The sequence below is a fragment of the Oncorhynchus masou genome, chromosome 28, assembly GCF_036934945.1.
Source record: "Oncorhynchus masou masou isolate Uvic2021 chromosome 28, UVic_Omas_1.1, whole genome shotgun sequence".
NCBI classification, from domain to species: domain Eukaryota; kingdom Metazoa; phylum Chordata; class Actinopteri; order Salmoniformes; family Salmonidae; genus Oncorhynchus; species Oncorhynchus masou.
The window spans coordinates 50,138,392-50,155,852 of NC_088239.1; the positions used below are offsets into that span (position 1 = coordinate 50,138,392).

The 17,461-nt window shown below is 45.5% G+C and overlaps 2 protein-coding genes across 5 annotated transcripts in view; one reads left to right on the forward strand and one right to left on the reverse strand.

Moving 5' to 3' along the window:
• The window catches only part of unc5cb (unc-5 netrin receptor Cb), a 202,018-nt gene extending 196,356 nt beyond the window's left edge, over nucleotides 1–5,662 (forward strand). The window contains 5 exon segments of the mRNA XM_064942411.1: nucleotides 724–957; nucleotides 1,395–1,544; nucleotides 1,633–1,797; nucleotides 2,461–2,639; nucleotides 2,781–5,662. Coding sequence (XP_064798483.1) covers nucleotides 724–957; nucleotides 1,395–1,544; nucleotides 1,633–1,797; nucleotides 2,461–2,639; nucleotides 2,781–2,940 — 888 coding nt within the window. The 3' untranslated portion in view covers nucleotides 2,941–5,662.
• Nucleotides 5,663–6,122: 460 nt separating this feature from the next.
• bmpr1bb (bone morphogenetic protein receptor, type IBb) overlaps nucleotides 6,123–17,461 on the reverse strand; it is a 119,159-nt gene continuing 107,820 nt past the window's right edge. For all 4 annotated transcript variants that reach the window (XM_064942413.1, XM_064942412.1, XM_064942414.1 and 1 more), the window contains 5 exons: nucleotides 17,094–17,286; nucleotides 16,513–16,810; nucleotides 16,118–16,293; nucleotides 7,836–7,966; nucleotides 6,123–7,739 (listed from right to left, as the gene is read on the reverse strand). In XM_064942413.1, coding sequence (XP_064798485.1) covers nucleotides 7,614–7,739; nucleotides 7,836–7,966; nucleotides 16,118–16,293; nucleotides 16,513–16,810; nucleotides 17,094–17,286 — 924 coding nt within the window. In that variant the 3' untranslated portion in view covers nucleotides 6,123–7,613. The remainder of the gene's footprint in view (nucleotides 7,740–7,835; nucleotides 7,967–16,117; nucleotides 16,294–16,512; nucleotides 16,811–17,093; nucleotides 17,287–17,461) is intronic.

Sequence of the window (17,461 nt, forward strand, 5' to 3'; positions counted from 1 at the left end):
GGATTTGAACTTGCAACCTTCCGGTAACTAGCCCAACGCTCTAACCACTAGGCTACCCTGCACGTGCGTGTGTGTGCATAGCAGAGTGTAATGAGTAACATGTGTCAGTCAGTAAGTCTCTCCTCACAAAGAGTCTTTCAGCACGTGTGTGTGAGGCCTTAGCCCAGTTTTCCACTGTATTGTAATCATCCCCCTAGTGAGGAACACTCATACTGTCCCCCAGGATCAGTTAAAGAGCCTAATGACCAGCTATAATACTGCTGTTAAATGCCCCGGTTCTAAATAAAATAACTCTCTTACACACACAGTCACACACACAGTCACACACACAGTCACACACACAGTCACACACACACACTATGATGGTGTCATTCCTCTTCTCTCTGTCTGTCTCACATAATGGGTTGAATGGATGCCAGGCTGTGTGCTGCTCATAGTAGCGTCAGGATTACAGAGCTCAGCGTGCCTCTTGACCCAGTTAGACCCCGACACCAATAATGAAACAGGAATATGCTCTCACATGATCCAGCGTTGTCATCACTGGGGGGAACTAGGAGAGGGACATTATGCTATGACCTCATACATGGTGGTCTATTGTTAGACATTAAACATTTAGACGTATGTAGGGACTCGGCAGGCACATGTATACATTTACATGGATACTGTAATCACACACAGTCTCACACTCACCCTCCCACTCCCTCTCGTTCTTTCTCTCTCTAGGAGGTGGTGGTGGTAGGAGAGGAGAACTTCACCACTCCCTGTTACATCCAGATGGATGAGGAGGCGTGTCACATCCTGACAGAGACCCTAGGGACCTACTGCCTGGTGGGCCAGTCCTGCAGCGCGGCCACCACCAAGCGGCTCAAGTTGGCCATCTTCGGCCCCGTCACTTGCCCTGCTCTGGAGTACCACATTAGAGTCTACTGCCTGGACGACACACAGGACTCACTCAAAGTAAGAACAATTGTGTGTGTGTGTGTGTGTGTGTGTGTGGTGGGGGGAGGGTGTGTGTGTGTGGGAGCAGCCAGCAGAAGCATTATAAGGGGAGATGAGCACATGCATTTGAATATAATCATCATCAAGCTGCTCCCGGAGAAATGATGCCGTGCCCTAACAAATATGTCCTCCCCCCATCACAACACATTAGAATACCTCTATCCGCCTAAAACTGAAGAAAGATAAGGTGTCATTATTGCTTTTGGGAGGAGGATAGGACCCGGTTATTTAGTTTGGGATGCGGGGTAATGAGAATTGGGAATGGTCTTGTTGAATGTAGAAGTGAATGTCAAAGGTTGGGAATGTTTCTAGATGGATTATATCCCATAATTCAAACAGCGTGGATAGAGTGGTTGTCTCATGTCTTAACCCTGTGTGTCTCTGTGTTATTATAGGAGGTCCTACAGATGGAGAAGCAGATGGGAGGGAAACTGCTGGACGAACCAAAGACCCTCAACTTCAAGGACAGCACCCACAACCTGCGACTGTCCATCCACGACGTCCCACACACACTGTGGAAGAGCAAGCTACTAGCCAAGTATCAGGTACGCACAGCAAACACGGAAAGTACAGACACACTAGCACCCTTGGTGCCAGTATTAACCTCCCGCCCCCCACCCCCTCTCTTCCCAGGAGTTGTCGTTCCAGCAGGTGTGGTCTGGGTCCCAGAGGAACCTCCACTGTACCTTCACCCTGGAGAGGTTCTGTCCCAGCACCGTAGACCTGGTCTGTAAACTGTGTGTCCGACAGGTGGAGGGGGAGGGACAGATCTTCCAGCTGGACACCACCCTCTCAGAGGTAAGGAGATATTAGAGTGTCCAGATAGAGTACGTACAGTGTACTAATAAACATTTACATGCTGAATCATGCATACATGCTCAGACAAATCAGACTAACTTGATTTAGTCGGACTTACTGCTAACTTGAATTGAGGCTGCTGTTATATCGAACATCCCTGTCTTTCTCCATGTCTTTGTCCCTCCTGGGTATTGAGTTTAGCCTTCTGTCAGTGAACTAATTTACTCAGACAGTGAGCCTTGAGCCTCCTGCACAGACAGCCCTCTCGTTGAGAGCTTGTCTGTTATGAGAGTTACAAGCATTACTGGTTTTATATTTCATAGCTCCACACAGAGCACAGATCTAAGGGAATAATCACAAAGAGAATGGTGGAGTAGGAGAATATTGGAGCAGAGATGGAACAGGGAACATTGGATAGTGTGCATTGTGTAACTTGCCCTGGCCCTGGCCTTAGTACTGTAGACACTCGTCTCCGTCTGTCTGGGGCTTTCTGTCTGACTAGAGGCTAGGAGCTGGCTAGACAATTTGATGAAGACATGCACCAATTCGAATGAGAACTAAACTTGGAACCCTAACTCCAACAATCAGCTCCCAAAGAATAATTTCAGTCAATTGAAATAGTTGAACCCTGTACTGACATCAGTCTCTCTCTTGCATCTCCAGGACACCCAGAGCATCGACACATCTCTGCTGGACCCAGCCAGTAACATCACAACCCTGGTGGGGCCCAATGCCTTCCGCATCCCCCTCTCCATCAGACAGAAGCTCTGTGGCAGCCTGGACGCACCACAGACCAGAGGCAACGACTGGAGGATGCTGGCACACAAACTGAACCTGGACAGGTAGTGATAGGACTGGATGATCCGTGTGTGCGTGTGTGTGTGTGGTACTGTCCAGTGTTACTGAAGCTTGGCTATCTCTTTTCTTCTCTCTCTCTCGCTCTCTCTCTCTCTCTTTCTCTCTCTCCCCCCTCCCCCCATCAGGTACCTGAACTACTTTGCCACTAAGTCCAGTCCTACTGGGGTGATTTTAGACCTGTGGGAGGCACAACACTTCCCAGATGGGAACCTTAGCCGCCTAGCTGCCGTGCTGGAGGAGATGGGTCGCCATGAGAACCTCATGCCCATGGCAATGGACCACTGACACCTGTCCGTCAAAGAACAGGAAATTCCAGGGAGGAGTGAGAGATGAGTCAGGGAGAGAAGGCGAGAGAGTAAGAGCGGCAATCTGTTAGCTGACATGCAGAACAGGCAGAGGCCGACATTTTTTCAATCAGGGAACACACAGACATAGTGACACACACACACGTACATACATACTTATCATAGCACTGCTCCACTTACAGTATATTGGGAGTAATATTTTGACAAAGGAAAGAGAAAGTTAGTCAGCTCTGTTTGTTCTGTCCCTGGTACAGTTTCCTTTACCATGATACAGTTTCCTAGGAAACGCTTGATAGTGCTGTCCATATAGTGGATGTGGTGACAGACTGGCTCAGAGCATAGGACCATGGGAAGGAAGGCCCTCCCACTCCACCTGCCCCCATGGATCCCCATGGTAACCCCTGTAAACAACATTAATGTTGAATGACTCGTCAGTATTTCTGATGGAAGAACTTGTTTCAGTGACTATATAGGTCTGTATTTAATAACACATCCATTTATACACAAATATCTCTCCTTTTATGCAGCCTAATATTGAGTTTTCCAGTGTGTTCTTTTCCCCTGCTTTCGTTGCACAGTTCTTTGTTTTCATTGTGCCATAGTGCTACCTAGTGGATTCTCTTAGTAACAACACCTACTGTACAGTCACTGATACAAAGACAATAGCGCAACCTGTACATAAACAAAACATTGAAAACTGTAACCTTTTACAGTGTAAGACTGTCATTATTAATATTAGCTGTTATCATTCATGTTGTGTATTATTACATTGTTTTACACTTATTTTCTGTTGCTTTTTATTCTGCAATTATTTACAATTTGCATATTTAGTTTGAAACGATTATATTTGGGTTTATATTACGCTATCAAGGGTTTGCATGTTAGGCCATGAAACCCATGATGCTGATACAAGGAACTGTCTGACAGGTCAGTCAGTCAAGTCATCTCTCACTCACAGCATGCCAGTCAGCATAGTCAGAGAGGAAGCGAGAGGTTCCACTCCTGTCAAAATCTGTGCACGCGGGAATACAGAGGTAAGCAGACCGCCTGCCTTCCCGCCTTTGGGACAACGACTCCCATTGTTAGGGCGGAGACATGAGCATCTAGTCAGTATATACAGATCTCTGGCATAGTGGAACATCGCAATCTGCTCTCATCACGTATGGTCCCCTGATGATGACTTTGTCCAAATGAGACAGAACCAGGGTAGAGGAAGAGATGGGAGTCTGTCTTCCAAGGTGGAAGATGTGTCGTTTGTTGATAGACAGACGGTATATTTTTTTAGGACTGATGCAGCCTGATACGATTGCCTTTTACCAAATAATTGATATTGATGTAAAATTCTGCGCGAGTGTTCTCTTTCATGAAGTCTAAATACCTGTAATCTGATTGTTTCACATGAGCAGATTACTAAATGACAACACACACTGAGTATAACAGACATTAGGGACACCTTCCTAATATTGAGTTACACCCCCTTTTCCCCTCAAGACAGCCTCAATTCGTCGGGGCATGGACTCTACAAGGTGTCGAAAGCGTTCCACAGGGATGCTGGCCCGTGTTGATTCCCATGCTTCCCACAGTTGTGTCAAATTGACTGGATGTCCTTTGGGAGGAGGACCATTATTGGGACACACGGGAAACTGTTTAGCATGAAAAACCCAGCAGAGTTGCAGTTCTTGACACAAACCGGTGCGCCTGGCACCTACTACCATACCCCGTTCAAAGGCACTTACATCTTTTGTCTTGCCCATTCACCCTCTGAATGGCACATATACACAATATAAGTCTCAGTTATCTCAAGGCTTCAAAATCCTTCTTTCACCTGTCTCCTCCCTTTCATCTACACTGATTGAAGTGGATTTACACCCTTCAGAGCCTGGTTCCTCTCTAGGTTTCTTCCTAGGTTCCGGCCTTTCTAGGGAGTTTTTCCTAGCCACCGTGCTTCTACACCTGCATTGCTTGCTGTTTGGGGTTTTAGGCTGAGGGTCTATACAGCACTTTGTGACATCGGCTGATGTAAGAAGGACTTTATGAATACAGTTGATTGATTGATTTAACAAGTGACATCAATAAGGGATCATAGCTTTCACCTGGATGCCCCTGGTCAGTCTATGTCTTGGAAAGAGCAGGTTCTTAATGTTTTGTATACTCAGTGTACACTAACAGTTACTGTTGACTGTCATTGGGGGGAATGGAAATAGGTGAAATCATGTGAACTTTGACAGATTATCAAATTATTTATCTTGCAAAGGGGAAAGCATTAAGTATAAGGATTTTATGATAGCATATTTGTATTATATGATAGCATATTTGTATGTGTACAATAATTGAAGATAACTGTCAACCCAACATTCCTTGAAAAGAAGCAGCGCTGACAATAGTCGTTTGATTAGTTTTGGTTAAAAACAACAACAAATATTGACAGTTGTGTGAGCATTTTCCTAAAGCCGTCTATGCAAACTTTGCATCCTTTATATAAAAAAAATGTATGTACTGAAAAGTGCTAGCCGTTGCATTCCATCGTTCTCCTGAGGCTTCATGGGTAATATTGTATGTATAGTGAGAATGTGGCCAATTCTGTTCTGGCATTCATCATGTTACTTGCAAATGCTTGCATTTCCTCTGTTAAGTTCCTGTACAAAGTGTAAGAAAGAATTTGTAAAACTAATAATAAATTATATTTATATGCAACACTGAAAGCAGAATCTGACTCTTCTTTTCCACTTTCTGGTGGCTTTCTCCATTCAATCTGTGTTGCTGAAGCATTACAGATTGTGTGACAGAAATGTGAAGGTCATTTCCGATTGAGAGGACATGCAGCGGTCACCATGAATGCCGTCTCCACTAACGCGGGGACATTGCCTTTAAATATCAATTAGGCTGTAACTCTGAACTTCCCGCGACACGGATTGAATAGAGGCCTAACACTAGCTACCACAACCTTAACCCTAGCTTCATGTCCCCAGATCAACCCCAAACCGAGCCATAACCCACATTTTGGATGATCTTACTTGAATCTATTTATCCTGCTTTTCTCTTTGGATTCATAAGGTGTAGGATTTCCTTTAGGATTCCTGTAGGATTTTTCTGCAGTGTTCCTGTGTATGTTCGTTCGTGAGAGAGAGAGAGAAATTAATATAATCTAAAAGAGAGACGGTATGGAGACTGACAGCATTTTATTAGGGAATGTTCTCCTGGTCCACACACACTCTCTTATACACATATATACAGATTAAATAAGGCACATGCCATAGTGGACACTCAGTGACTTATTCTGTACACAAGTCAAAGGCAAACAACCAAAACATATTTAACATTATTATTAAGTCCATCATTATCAATACATTTCAACATTGTTATTTACAATTCAATTCTGTGAGAGGGAGAAAACGAGAATATTATAGTAGCAAGACAACCATGAGTGAGTCCATCTTATTGGCATGACTCAGGTAATCTGATTAGGGCAATTCCACATGAAGTAACTCAAGAGTTTTGACTTTAAAATGTATGTCAAACAAGAAACACACAGTCACAGTCTGTTACCAAATGTAGCATCTGCACTGTTCTTCAAGTTAATGTGTTTTTGTTACATGTTAAGTGGAAGTTGATCAAATGTCTCCTTCTGTTGCATGGTTTGTTTAACTTTGCAATCATTGGCTTTTGTTTGACATGCATTTGAAAGTAGAAAATCTGATTCTCAGCATCACTCTGTTACCATGGAATTGCCCCGTAACATCACTCCCATGCTTTTTAATTAACCATTAGCTTCATCAGAATCATAACATAATGATGTCCCTTTTCACTTATCGTTAGTCCTTGATTAAGAGACATTTCGGGGGATTAAGAATGACTCCTTTGGGTAGCCAAAGCCAATATTGAAGCAATGTGTTTCCCTGTATGAATAGAACCAAATACCTGGGTTTGTAGGGCAGTGATGCTGCAAGAATTACTGAGTGATCGACATCCCTTCCAACAGTATGCAGAGCTTTCTTTACCATTGCAAAACTTTGGGTTTGAAGATAAACAAATAGGGCCAGTCTTTATTTGAACTAGAAATCATAACCCTAGATAACAATGTCGTAAACATGGCATTAAGCTTCATGAACATTCTGACATTGTTATGAAGGGTTTTTGAAGGGGTTACTGTGGCTCGTTGTAATAAAATGTTACCGCCTTAACAAAACAATACTGCTATATGGCTGTAGATGGACAGAGCAGGAACTCCTCTTTCTCGTCCCTCTCTTGGCCATGAGGGACAGAGTGACTACTCCTCTCCTGCAGAGGGTACTGTCTGTCCTTGTGTTTTCCCCTCACTCACACAGCCACTCCGCTTTCACAGAAAGCAATGCCAGACCAGACCAGACCGGCTCAGACCAGACTGGCCCAGAACAAAAACTGCCCACTGGGACTCTCTCTGTCTTGGCAGTGGCACGGGCAAGAAGAGAGCCAGACCCTGAACCTGGGAAAACCCACTCTTTCCCTCTCACTCGCTCTTTCCCTCTCTCTCTCTCATTCTCATTTCTCTCACTTTCAATCTCTCTATCTCCTGTCTTGCCCTCCTCCTGTGGGCCTGGCAGAGTGGCCCTAGGCCAAGGACATGTCTCTAGGGGATGAGTGCCTCTAGGTGGTGGCAGGAGGAGCAGCAGCGTGTCACAGTTTGATGTCCTGAGACTCCGACATCTTGGCCAGGGTCTTCTTCACTCTCAGAGCAGTGAGGCGAGACGCAGGGTTGTGGGCCCAGCACTCCGTCATCAGCTTCCCCATCTGTCTGAGACACTGAAAACACATACCCCGGTCAGATCAAACACAGCAGCAGATGAATGAGTATACTGAGGTCGAACATATAACAGAATCACAAAGATTCTTCCTTACCTCATCACTGCTCCAGCGGTTGGCGAAGGAGGGTCTCTGTCTCTTGGTGCACACCACCTCCCTCATGTCTTCGTAGGAGGGGTCAGAGGACACCAGGTCATGGTAGGGCAGCTGGTACTCCTCTACGATGCCTACAGGGCATGAGGCACATGGAGAGAGAGAGAGATGTTAGATCTTGACACTCATCACAAAGCCCACTGATATTGCAAACTAACGTAACGACTTTTTCATTGGCAAGATAAGCAAACTCAGGGATGACATGCCAGCAGCAAATGCTGACACGGCACATCCAAGTATATCGGACCAAATTATGAAAGACAAGAATTGTACTTTTGAATTCTGTAAAGTCTGTGTGGAAGAGGTGAGAAAATGATTGTTGTCTATCAGTAATGACAAGCCACCAGGGTCTGACAATCTAGATGTAAAATTACTGAGGATAATAGCGATATTGCCACTCCTATTTGCCACATCTTCAATTTAAGCCTACTAGAGAACGTGTGCCCTCAAGCCTGGAGGGAAGCTAAAGTCATTCCTCTACCCAAGAATATTAAAGCCCCCTTTACTGGCTCAAATAGCAGACCAATCAGCCTGTTACCAACGCTTAGTAAACTTCAAAATCAAATCAAATCAAATTTTATTTGTCACATACACATGGTTAGCAGATGTTAATGCGAGTGTAGCGAAATGCTTGTGCTTCTAGTTCCGACAATGCAGTAATAACCAACAAGTAATCTAACTAACAATTCAAAAACTACTGTCTTATACACAACAAGTGTAAGGGGATAAAGAATATGTACATAAAGATATATTAATGAGTGATGGTACAGAGCAGCATAGGCAAGATACAGTAGATGGTATCGAGTACAGTATATACATATGAGATGAGTATGTAAACAAAGTGGCATAGTTAAAGTGGCTAGTGATACATGTATTACATAAAGATGCAGTAGATGATATAGAGTACACTATATACGTATACATATGAGATGAATAATGTAGGGTATGTAAACATTATATTAGGTAGCATTGTTTAAAGTGGCTAGTGATATATTTTACATTATTTCCCATCAATTCCCATAATTAAAGTGGCTGGAGTTGAGTCAGTGTGTTGGCAGCAGCCACTCAATGTTAGTGGTTGCTGTTTAACAGTCTGATGGCCTTGAGATAGAAGCTGTTTTTCAGTCTCTCGGTCCCAGCTTTGATGCACCTGTACTGACCTCGCCTTCTGGCGGGGTGAACAGGCAGTGGCTCGGGTGGTTGTTGTCCTTGATGATCTTTATGGCCTTCCTGTAACATCGGGTGGTGTAGGTGTCCTGGAGGGCAAGTAGTTTGCCCCCGGTGATGCGTTGTGCAGACCTCACTACCCTCTGGAGAGCCTTACGGTTGTGGGCGGAGCAGTTGCCGTACCAGGCGGTAATACAGCCCGCCAGGATGCTCTCGATTGTGCATCTGTAGAAGTTTGTGAGTGCTTTTGGTGACAAGCCGAATTTCTTCAGCCTCCTGAAGTTGAAGAGGCGCTGCAGCGCCTTCTTCACGATTGCTGTCTGTGTGGGTGGACCAATTCAGTTTGCCTGTGATGTGTATGCCGAGGAACTTAAAACTTACTACCCTCTCCACTACTGTTCCATTGATGTGGATAGGGGGGTGTTCCCTCTGCTGTTTCCTGAAGTCCACAATCATCTCCTTAGTTTTGTTGACGTTGAGTGTGAGGTTATTTTCCTGACACCACACTCCGAGGGCCCTCACCTCCTCCCTGTAGGCCGTCTCGTCGTTGTTGGTAATAAAGCCTACCACTGTTGTGTCGTCCGCAAACTTGATGATTGAGTTGGAGGAGTGCGTGGCCACGCAGTCGTGGGTGAACAGGGAGTACAGGAGAGGGCTCAGAACGCACCCTTGTGGGGCCCCAGTGTTGAGGATCAGCGGGGTGGAGATGTTGTTACCTACCCTCACCACCTGGGGGCGGCCCGTCAGGAAGTCCAGTACCCAGTTGCACAGGGCGGGGTCGAGACCCAGGGTCTCGAGCTTGATGACGAACTTGGAGGGTACTATGGTGTTAAATGATGAACAGCATTCCCATATAGTTATTCCTCTTGTCCAGATGGGTTAGGGCAGTGTGCAGCGTGGTTGAGATTGCATCGTCTGTGGACCTATTTGGGCGGTAAGCAAATTGGAGTGGGTCTAGGGTGTCAGGTAGGGTGGAGGTGATATGGTCCTTGACTAGTCTCTCAAAGCACTTCATGATGACGGAAGTGAGTGCTACGGGGCGGTAGTCGTTTAGCTCAGTTACCTTAGCTTTCTTGGGAACAGGAACAATGGTGGCCCTCTTGAAGCATGTGGGAACAGCAGACTGAGATAGGGATTGATTGAATATGTCCGTAAACACACCAGCCAGCTGGTCTGCGCATGCTCTGAGGCCGCGGCTGGGGATGCCGTCTGGGCCTGCAGCCCTGCGAGGGTTAACACGTTTAAATGTTTTACTCACCTCGACTGCAGTGAAGGAGAGTCCGCATGTTTTCGTTGCAGGCCGTGTCAGTGGCACTGTATTGTCCTCAAAGCGGGCAAAAAAGTTATTTAGTCTGCCTGGGAGCAAGACATCCTGGTCCATGACTGGGCTGGTTTTCTTTTTGTAATCCGTGATTGACTGTAGAACCTGCCACATACCTCTTGTGTCTGAGCCGTTGAATTGAGATTCTACTTTATCTCTATATTGACGTTTAGCTTGTTTGATTGCCTTGCGGATGGAATAGCTGCACTGTTTGTATTCGGTCATGTTTCAAGTTAGCTTGCCCTGATTAAAAGCAGTGGTTCGCGCTTTCAGTTTCACGCAAATGCTGCCATCAATCCACGGTTTCTGGTTAGGGAATGTTTTAATCGTTGCTATGGGAACGATATCTTCAACGCACGTTCTAATGAACTCGCACACCGAATCAGCGTATTCGTCAATGTTGTTGTCTGACGCAATACGAAACATATCCCAGTCCACGTGATGGAAGCAGTCTTGGAGTGTGGAAGCAGTCTTGGAGTGTCGGACCAGCGTTGGACAGACCTCAGTGCGAGAGCTTCTTGTTTTAGTTTCTGTCTGTAGGCAGGGATCAACAAAATGGAGTCGTGGTCAGCTTTTCCGAAAGGAGGGCGGGGCAGGGCCTTATATGCGTCGCGGAAGTTAGAATAACAATGATCCAAGGTTTTGCCAGCCCTGGTTGCGCAATCGATATGCTGATACAATTTAGGGAGTCTTGTTTTCATATTAGCCTTATTAAAATCCCCAGCTACAATGACTGCAGCCTCAGGATGTATGGATTCCAGTTTGCAAAGAGTCAAATAAAGTTTGTTCAGAGCCATCGATGTGTCTGGTTGGGAGGGAATATATACGGCTGTGATTATAATCGAAGAGAATTCTCTTGGTAGATAATGCGGTCGACATTTGATTGTGAGGAATTCTAAATCAGGTGAACAGAAGGATTTGAGTTCCTGTATGTTTCTGTGATCACACCACGTCTCGTTAGCCATAAGGCATACGCCCACGCCCCTCTTCTTACCAGAAAGATGTTTGTTTCTGTCTGCGCGATGCGTGGAGAAACCAGCTGGCTACACCGACTCCGATAGCATCTCTCCAGTGAGCCATGTTTCCGTGAAGCAAAGAACGTTACAGTCTCTTATGTCCCTCTGGAATGCTACCCTTGCTCGGATTTCATCAACCTTGTTGTCAAGAGACTGGACATTGGCGAGAAGAATGCTAGGGAGTGGTGCACGATGTGCCCGTCTCCGGATTCTGACCAGAAGACCGTCTCGTTTCCCTCTTTTACGAAGTCGTTTTTTTGCGTCGCCGGCTGGGATCCATTCCATTGTCCTGGGTGAAAGGCAGAACACAGGATCAGCTTTGCGAAAGTCATATTCTTGGTCGTACTGACGGTGAGTTGACGCTGCTCTTATATTCAGTAGTTCTTCTCGACTGTATGTAATGAAACCTAAGATGGCCTGGGGTACTAATGTAAGAAATAACACGTAAAAAAACAAAAAACTGCATAGTTTCCTAGGAATGCGAAGCGAGATGGCCATCTCTGTCGGCGCCGGAAGTAAGTCTCTTCTTGAATAAATTGTGTTTGACCAGATACAATGCTATTTAAAGTAAACAAATTGACAACAGAATTTCAGCATGTTTATAGGAAAGGACACTCAACAAGTACAGCACTTACACAAATGACTGATGATTGGCTGAGAGAAATTGATGATAAAATGATTGTGGGGGCTACCTTGTTAGACTTCAGTGCAGCTTTTGACATTATTGATCATAGTCTGCTGCTGGAAAAGCATATGTGTTATGGCTTTACACCCCCTGCTATAATGTGGATAAAGAGTTACACAGAGGGTGTTCTTTAATGGAAGCCTATCAAATATAATCCAGTAAGAATCAGAAATTCCCCAGGGTAGCTGTTTAGGCCCCTTGCTTTTTGCAATTTTTTACTACAACATGCCACTGACTTTGAGTAAAGCCAGAGTTTTTATATATGCGGATGACTAAACGATATACATGTCAGCTACTACAGTCACTGAAATGACTACAACACTCAACAAAGAGCTGCAGTTTCAGAGTGGGTGGCAAGGAATAAGTTAGCCCTAAATATTTCTAAAACTAAAAGCACTGTATTTGGAACAAAACACTCACCAAACCCTAAACCTCAACCAAATCTTGTAATAAATAATGTGGAAATTGAGAAAGTTGAGATGACTAAATTGCTTGGTGTAACACTAGATTGTATACTGTCATGGTCAAAACATCTTGATGCAGTAGTAGCTAAGGTGGGGAGAAGTCTGTCTATAATAAAGCGATGCTCTTAGCAACACTATCAACAAGGCAGGTCCTACAGGCCCTAGTTTTGTCACACCTTGACTACTGTTCAGTCGTGTGTCAGGTGCCACCAAAAACGACTTTCAGAACAGGGCTGCACGGCTGGCCCTCAGAACAGGGCTGCACGGCTGGCCCTCAGAACAGGGCTGCACGGCTGGCCCTCAGAACAGGGCTGCACGGCTGGCCCTCAGAACAGGGCTGCACGGCTGGCCCTCAGAACAGGGCAGCACGGCTGGCCCTCAGAACAGGGCAGCACGGCTGGCCCTCAGAACAGGGCAGCACGGCTGGCCCTCAGAACAGGGCTGCACGGCTGGCCCTCAGAACAGGGCTGCACGGCTGGCCCTCAGAACAGGGCAGCACGGCTGGCCCTTGGACGTACACAGAGAGCTAATATTAATACTATGCATGTCAATCTCTCCTGGCTGAAAGTGGAGGAGAGATTGACTAAACTACTGGCACACAACTCGGACACCCTTGCCTACCCCACAAGACATGCCACAAGAGGTCTCTTCACAGTACCCAAGTCCAGAACAGACTATGGGAGGCACACAGTACTACATAGAGCAATGACTACATGGAACTCTATTCCACATCAAGTAAATCATGCCAGCAGTAAAATTAGATTGAAAAAACACCTTATGGAACAGCGGGGACTGTGAAGCAACACAAACATTGGCGCGCACACACACACACACACACACACACACACACACACACACACACACACACACACACACACACACACAATACATACATATGGATTTAGTACTGTAGAAATGTGGTAGTGGTGGAGTAGGGGCCTGAGGGCACACAGTGTGTTGTGAAATCTGTGAATGTATTGTAAATGTTCTCAAATTATATAAACTGCCTTCATTTTGCTCGACCCCAGGAAAAATAGCTGCTGCTTTGGCAGTGGCTAATGGGGATCCATAATAAATACAAAATACTGTGTCATCCCAGCTGAGAGAGTAATAAGATGATACACAGAGTGGAAGGGGGTAAGATAACTGAACAGTAGGGGTGTACCGAAACACGTATTTATTTGGACCTCAGTTCGGTCCAAACTGTGAACCCAAATGAATACATATGAGTAGAAAAAAAACCATTTCAGGCTATTCCGTTAAAACAACTAGAGCCTATGCGCATGTTGTAATCAAAATTTGAATCTTAATTGGCCCACTTCAAATGATCCTTTTAGCCGTGTGGCACAGACGCTAGGTGATATCAAACCAATGGAAGACCGAATTCAAATGACGCAATTAATAGTTAAAAGGGGAAGGATATGCTACAACAACCAAGAGCCAACAGGTAGAGTTGTTGTTATTTGTAACTGTCAGACAGTGGGAAAGCGCATGCAGCCGCAATTAGCCTCGCGAGCTAGCTTAGCTAACTAACTTCTCTCGGTTTGATGCAGTCAAGACAGGTACTACCAAAGACAGTAGGACGATAGGCAGAAGCTGCTTCTCCAATAGAAATCCCTGATCACACTTGTAGGTCGATCTCATGGCGACGCTGGCTTGCTACGCTCATGCGCAGAAACACGTCAACGCGTCTAACGGTCGTCATCGAGTCTAACATGTTCAACTACTTGACATTGGCTCAAATCTAGGTTGTGCCTTTAGATTGAGAGAAAATTAACATCTAAGGAAGAACTTCCCCCTTTTGTCATTGACTTCTCAAACCCCGGCTGGATGTCTCGCAATGTTGCGCCTCTGAGGTATGAGGATTCTGTGTTATGCACTATAGCCCATTACCATATATGTGATTGAATATTATCTGCTGTTGGCTTGTGTGGATGTATGTATGTGTTATGCAACATAGCTGACTTGAAACATTGTTGACAGTTTCAGGGCCATGGGCCTTTCTCATGATGGAAAAATACAGAATAACATGAAGACAGGACCTGTGCAATGAGTTGGGGGGGGGGCACATTCAGAACGTAGTGTTGCGAGAACAAACAGTCTTTTGTTAGATAACAGAAGCCAGGTGTGAGATAACGGTATCGAGCATGAGCGCATAGATATTCTTCACAGCAAGAGTTACATCTATCAACTGGAGCGCCTGGGGGCCGGGACCAGCTCTACGCCAACAATCAACGATAGGCTGGGTGCGTCTAAACCACGCCCAGTCTCTACTCTGACAGGCCGGCTCGGAAGCAGGAACTATTTCTGTCAGAGTATATTTATAATATCTTTGTCAAGAACAAGTCAGTTCTCTGTTTTCCCTGCGAGGTGGGACAGAAAGCCCATATATACGAAAATTGCATCTACCACTTATTGCTTAGCTAATAAAAATACATAGTATACAATCGGTGACTCAATGTCATATTTATCCTGATACCAGATTCGAATTGACGCAACCCTAACAGAGGTAAGAAACTCTGTATACTACGTTGGATGACAAATAACCTAGCTATGGCAAGCTAGAAGTTTATTAGCATGAGTCGGCTTGGTTAGTTGCCTTCTCTCTCTCAGTCTCTCCCTCCATCCTGCTTGCTCCCTGTGTCACTCGCTCACAGTACACACACCGCATAGCCCCTCAACCTCAATCTCCTCTCCCTCGCGTTTTATCAGCTTTAGTTAATAAAGTAGCTTAACAATTTACCTTTCTGCTGCTTCCATCACTCGGACCGGGTCTGCATCCAACAAGGTCTACACGGAATGGGATTAGCTGTCCTTGGGTCTGTTTGTAACGGGTATCTATAGCCTATATAGAGGCCCGGGGTGGGTAAGCCCCAGGTCCATTTTGGAAGGGGTCCAACATTTTGGACCCATGAAGACCTCTACCCACTCTATATAAGCAAACCCAAGCCCAAGTTGTCAATTAATTGACCAATGCACCCTGTGTTGCGCTTACTACAGATAGATGGACCTCCAGGGCTACATTCAGTTGCCAAGCGTTGCAGATAGAAATGCCATGAATAGAGCTGATGTGATTCCTTATTCTATATGTCAGAAAGGCATGTTTGTTCAGACTGACTGTTTCTATCTGAACATTCCAAAACATTGCGTCCTGCTGAGTGGGAGATGAGAAGGACCGTGCTACAGAGTTGCCGCCTTTATGAGAGTGTCTACAAAGTTTGTATACCTGATTGTGCGCTCATCGGGCATTATATGGTTCATGATCTATTCCTGGGTTAGTTTAGCATCTTTTTCCAAATGATCAAAAATTAAGTACGTCAATTTATTTTCCTGCTGTACTGAAACTAACCGTGACCCCAAAACCGCAATAAGTACCGAACAGTGGGTTTGATGAACAGTTACACCCCTACTGAACAGGATAAAAAAATAAACTTTAAATAAGAAACATTTTTAATTGGACAAGCATTTTGGCAAATGTCTGCATGCACATGATCAAAGATCATGTCAGTCTACTTCACATCTAAAAATGATATCAGACATTGTGAAGCAGAGCATTGTGGGCCGTGTCTGACCTCCAGAGACGCAGCGCCGGGCGATCTCCCAGAGGATGAGGCCGAAGCTGTACATGTCGGCCATGATGTAGGACTGGAAGTGCTTCCTGTTCAGACTCTCGTCCAGCACCTCTGGGGGCATATAGCGCTTTGTGCCCACCCTGGTGTTGGGTGGGATGTCCACCTCGTTGGTGTCACTGAGGGAGGCAGGAGTAGGGAGAGAAATACCAACATCTTTTCATCAACATTGCACCATTAAAACAACACAGTCTTTGCATTTCTGGAATGATGCTGATTTTTACCGGAGTGAAAAGTATAGAAACATAGCAAAGTAGAACAAATCTGCTCTACAAAGATGTTTCGTTATTTCTACATTCATGACCTGATGTATCTCAGATGTCCCTTTCCTGTCCTACCTGATGAATTTGACGGCAAGACCCAGGTCTGCGATGCAGCAGGCCCCATTCTTCTTCACCAGGATGTTCTTGCTCTTCAGGTCTCTGTGGGCGATGGCCGGCTTGCCCTGGGTGCCAAAGATCTCTGTGTGGAGGTGACAGAGGCCTGAGACTGAGGAGTAGGCCAGCCGCAGCATGGCCTTGATGTCTAGCGTGGTGGACTTGAGGTAGTCGTACAGAGAGCCACTCTCATGGTAGTCTGTGATCAGGTAGAGCTGGGTCCACGAGCCTGTTCCCTTGATGTCCGCTGCTATGAAGCCTGGGTAGGGAGGAGACGGGGGCAGATCTTTGAGGAGATTCAAGGGGCTCGATTCAATCTGTAGCGTGGAATATCTGCGTTGTAAATGCGTTTGACATTTAAAGGTAACTTCCGGTTGAGCCGAAAAACGCAGCATTTACTGTGAACACGGTATTGCCTTTAAATGTAAATCCCGCTACAATGCAGATCTCCCGGCTACGGATTGAATCAAGCCAAAAGACACACACATGTAGAGATGCACGCAAGGAAGCACACACACACACATCCAACTCTCTGTCCTTACCCAGTATGTTCTCGTGTCTCATGAGGACAGTTTGGTAGATCTCTGTCTCTCTGAACCAGCTGGCCTCCTCGGTGGTGAAGAACACTTTGACGGCTACTCTCTCTCCTCTCCAGCGACCCATCCACACCTCCCCGTAGCGGCCCTTACCTATCTGCTTCACCATCTGAATCTGCTTGGCTATGGTGCGCTGCACCTGAGCACAGAAGAACACCCACACACCGTCGTCAGCGTCAATAAAATAATCATCGTCGTCGACAACTAAAGTGAACATTGTAATCGTCAAGATCGCAATATCCTAAAATCACAATCACGATTTCTGCATCTAATTCAACATAACTAACCCACATTATAATCCTGATTTCTGCGTC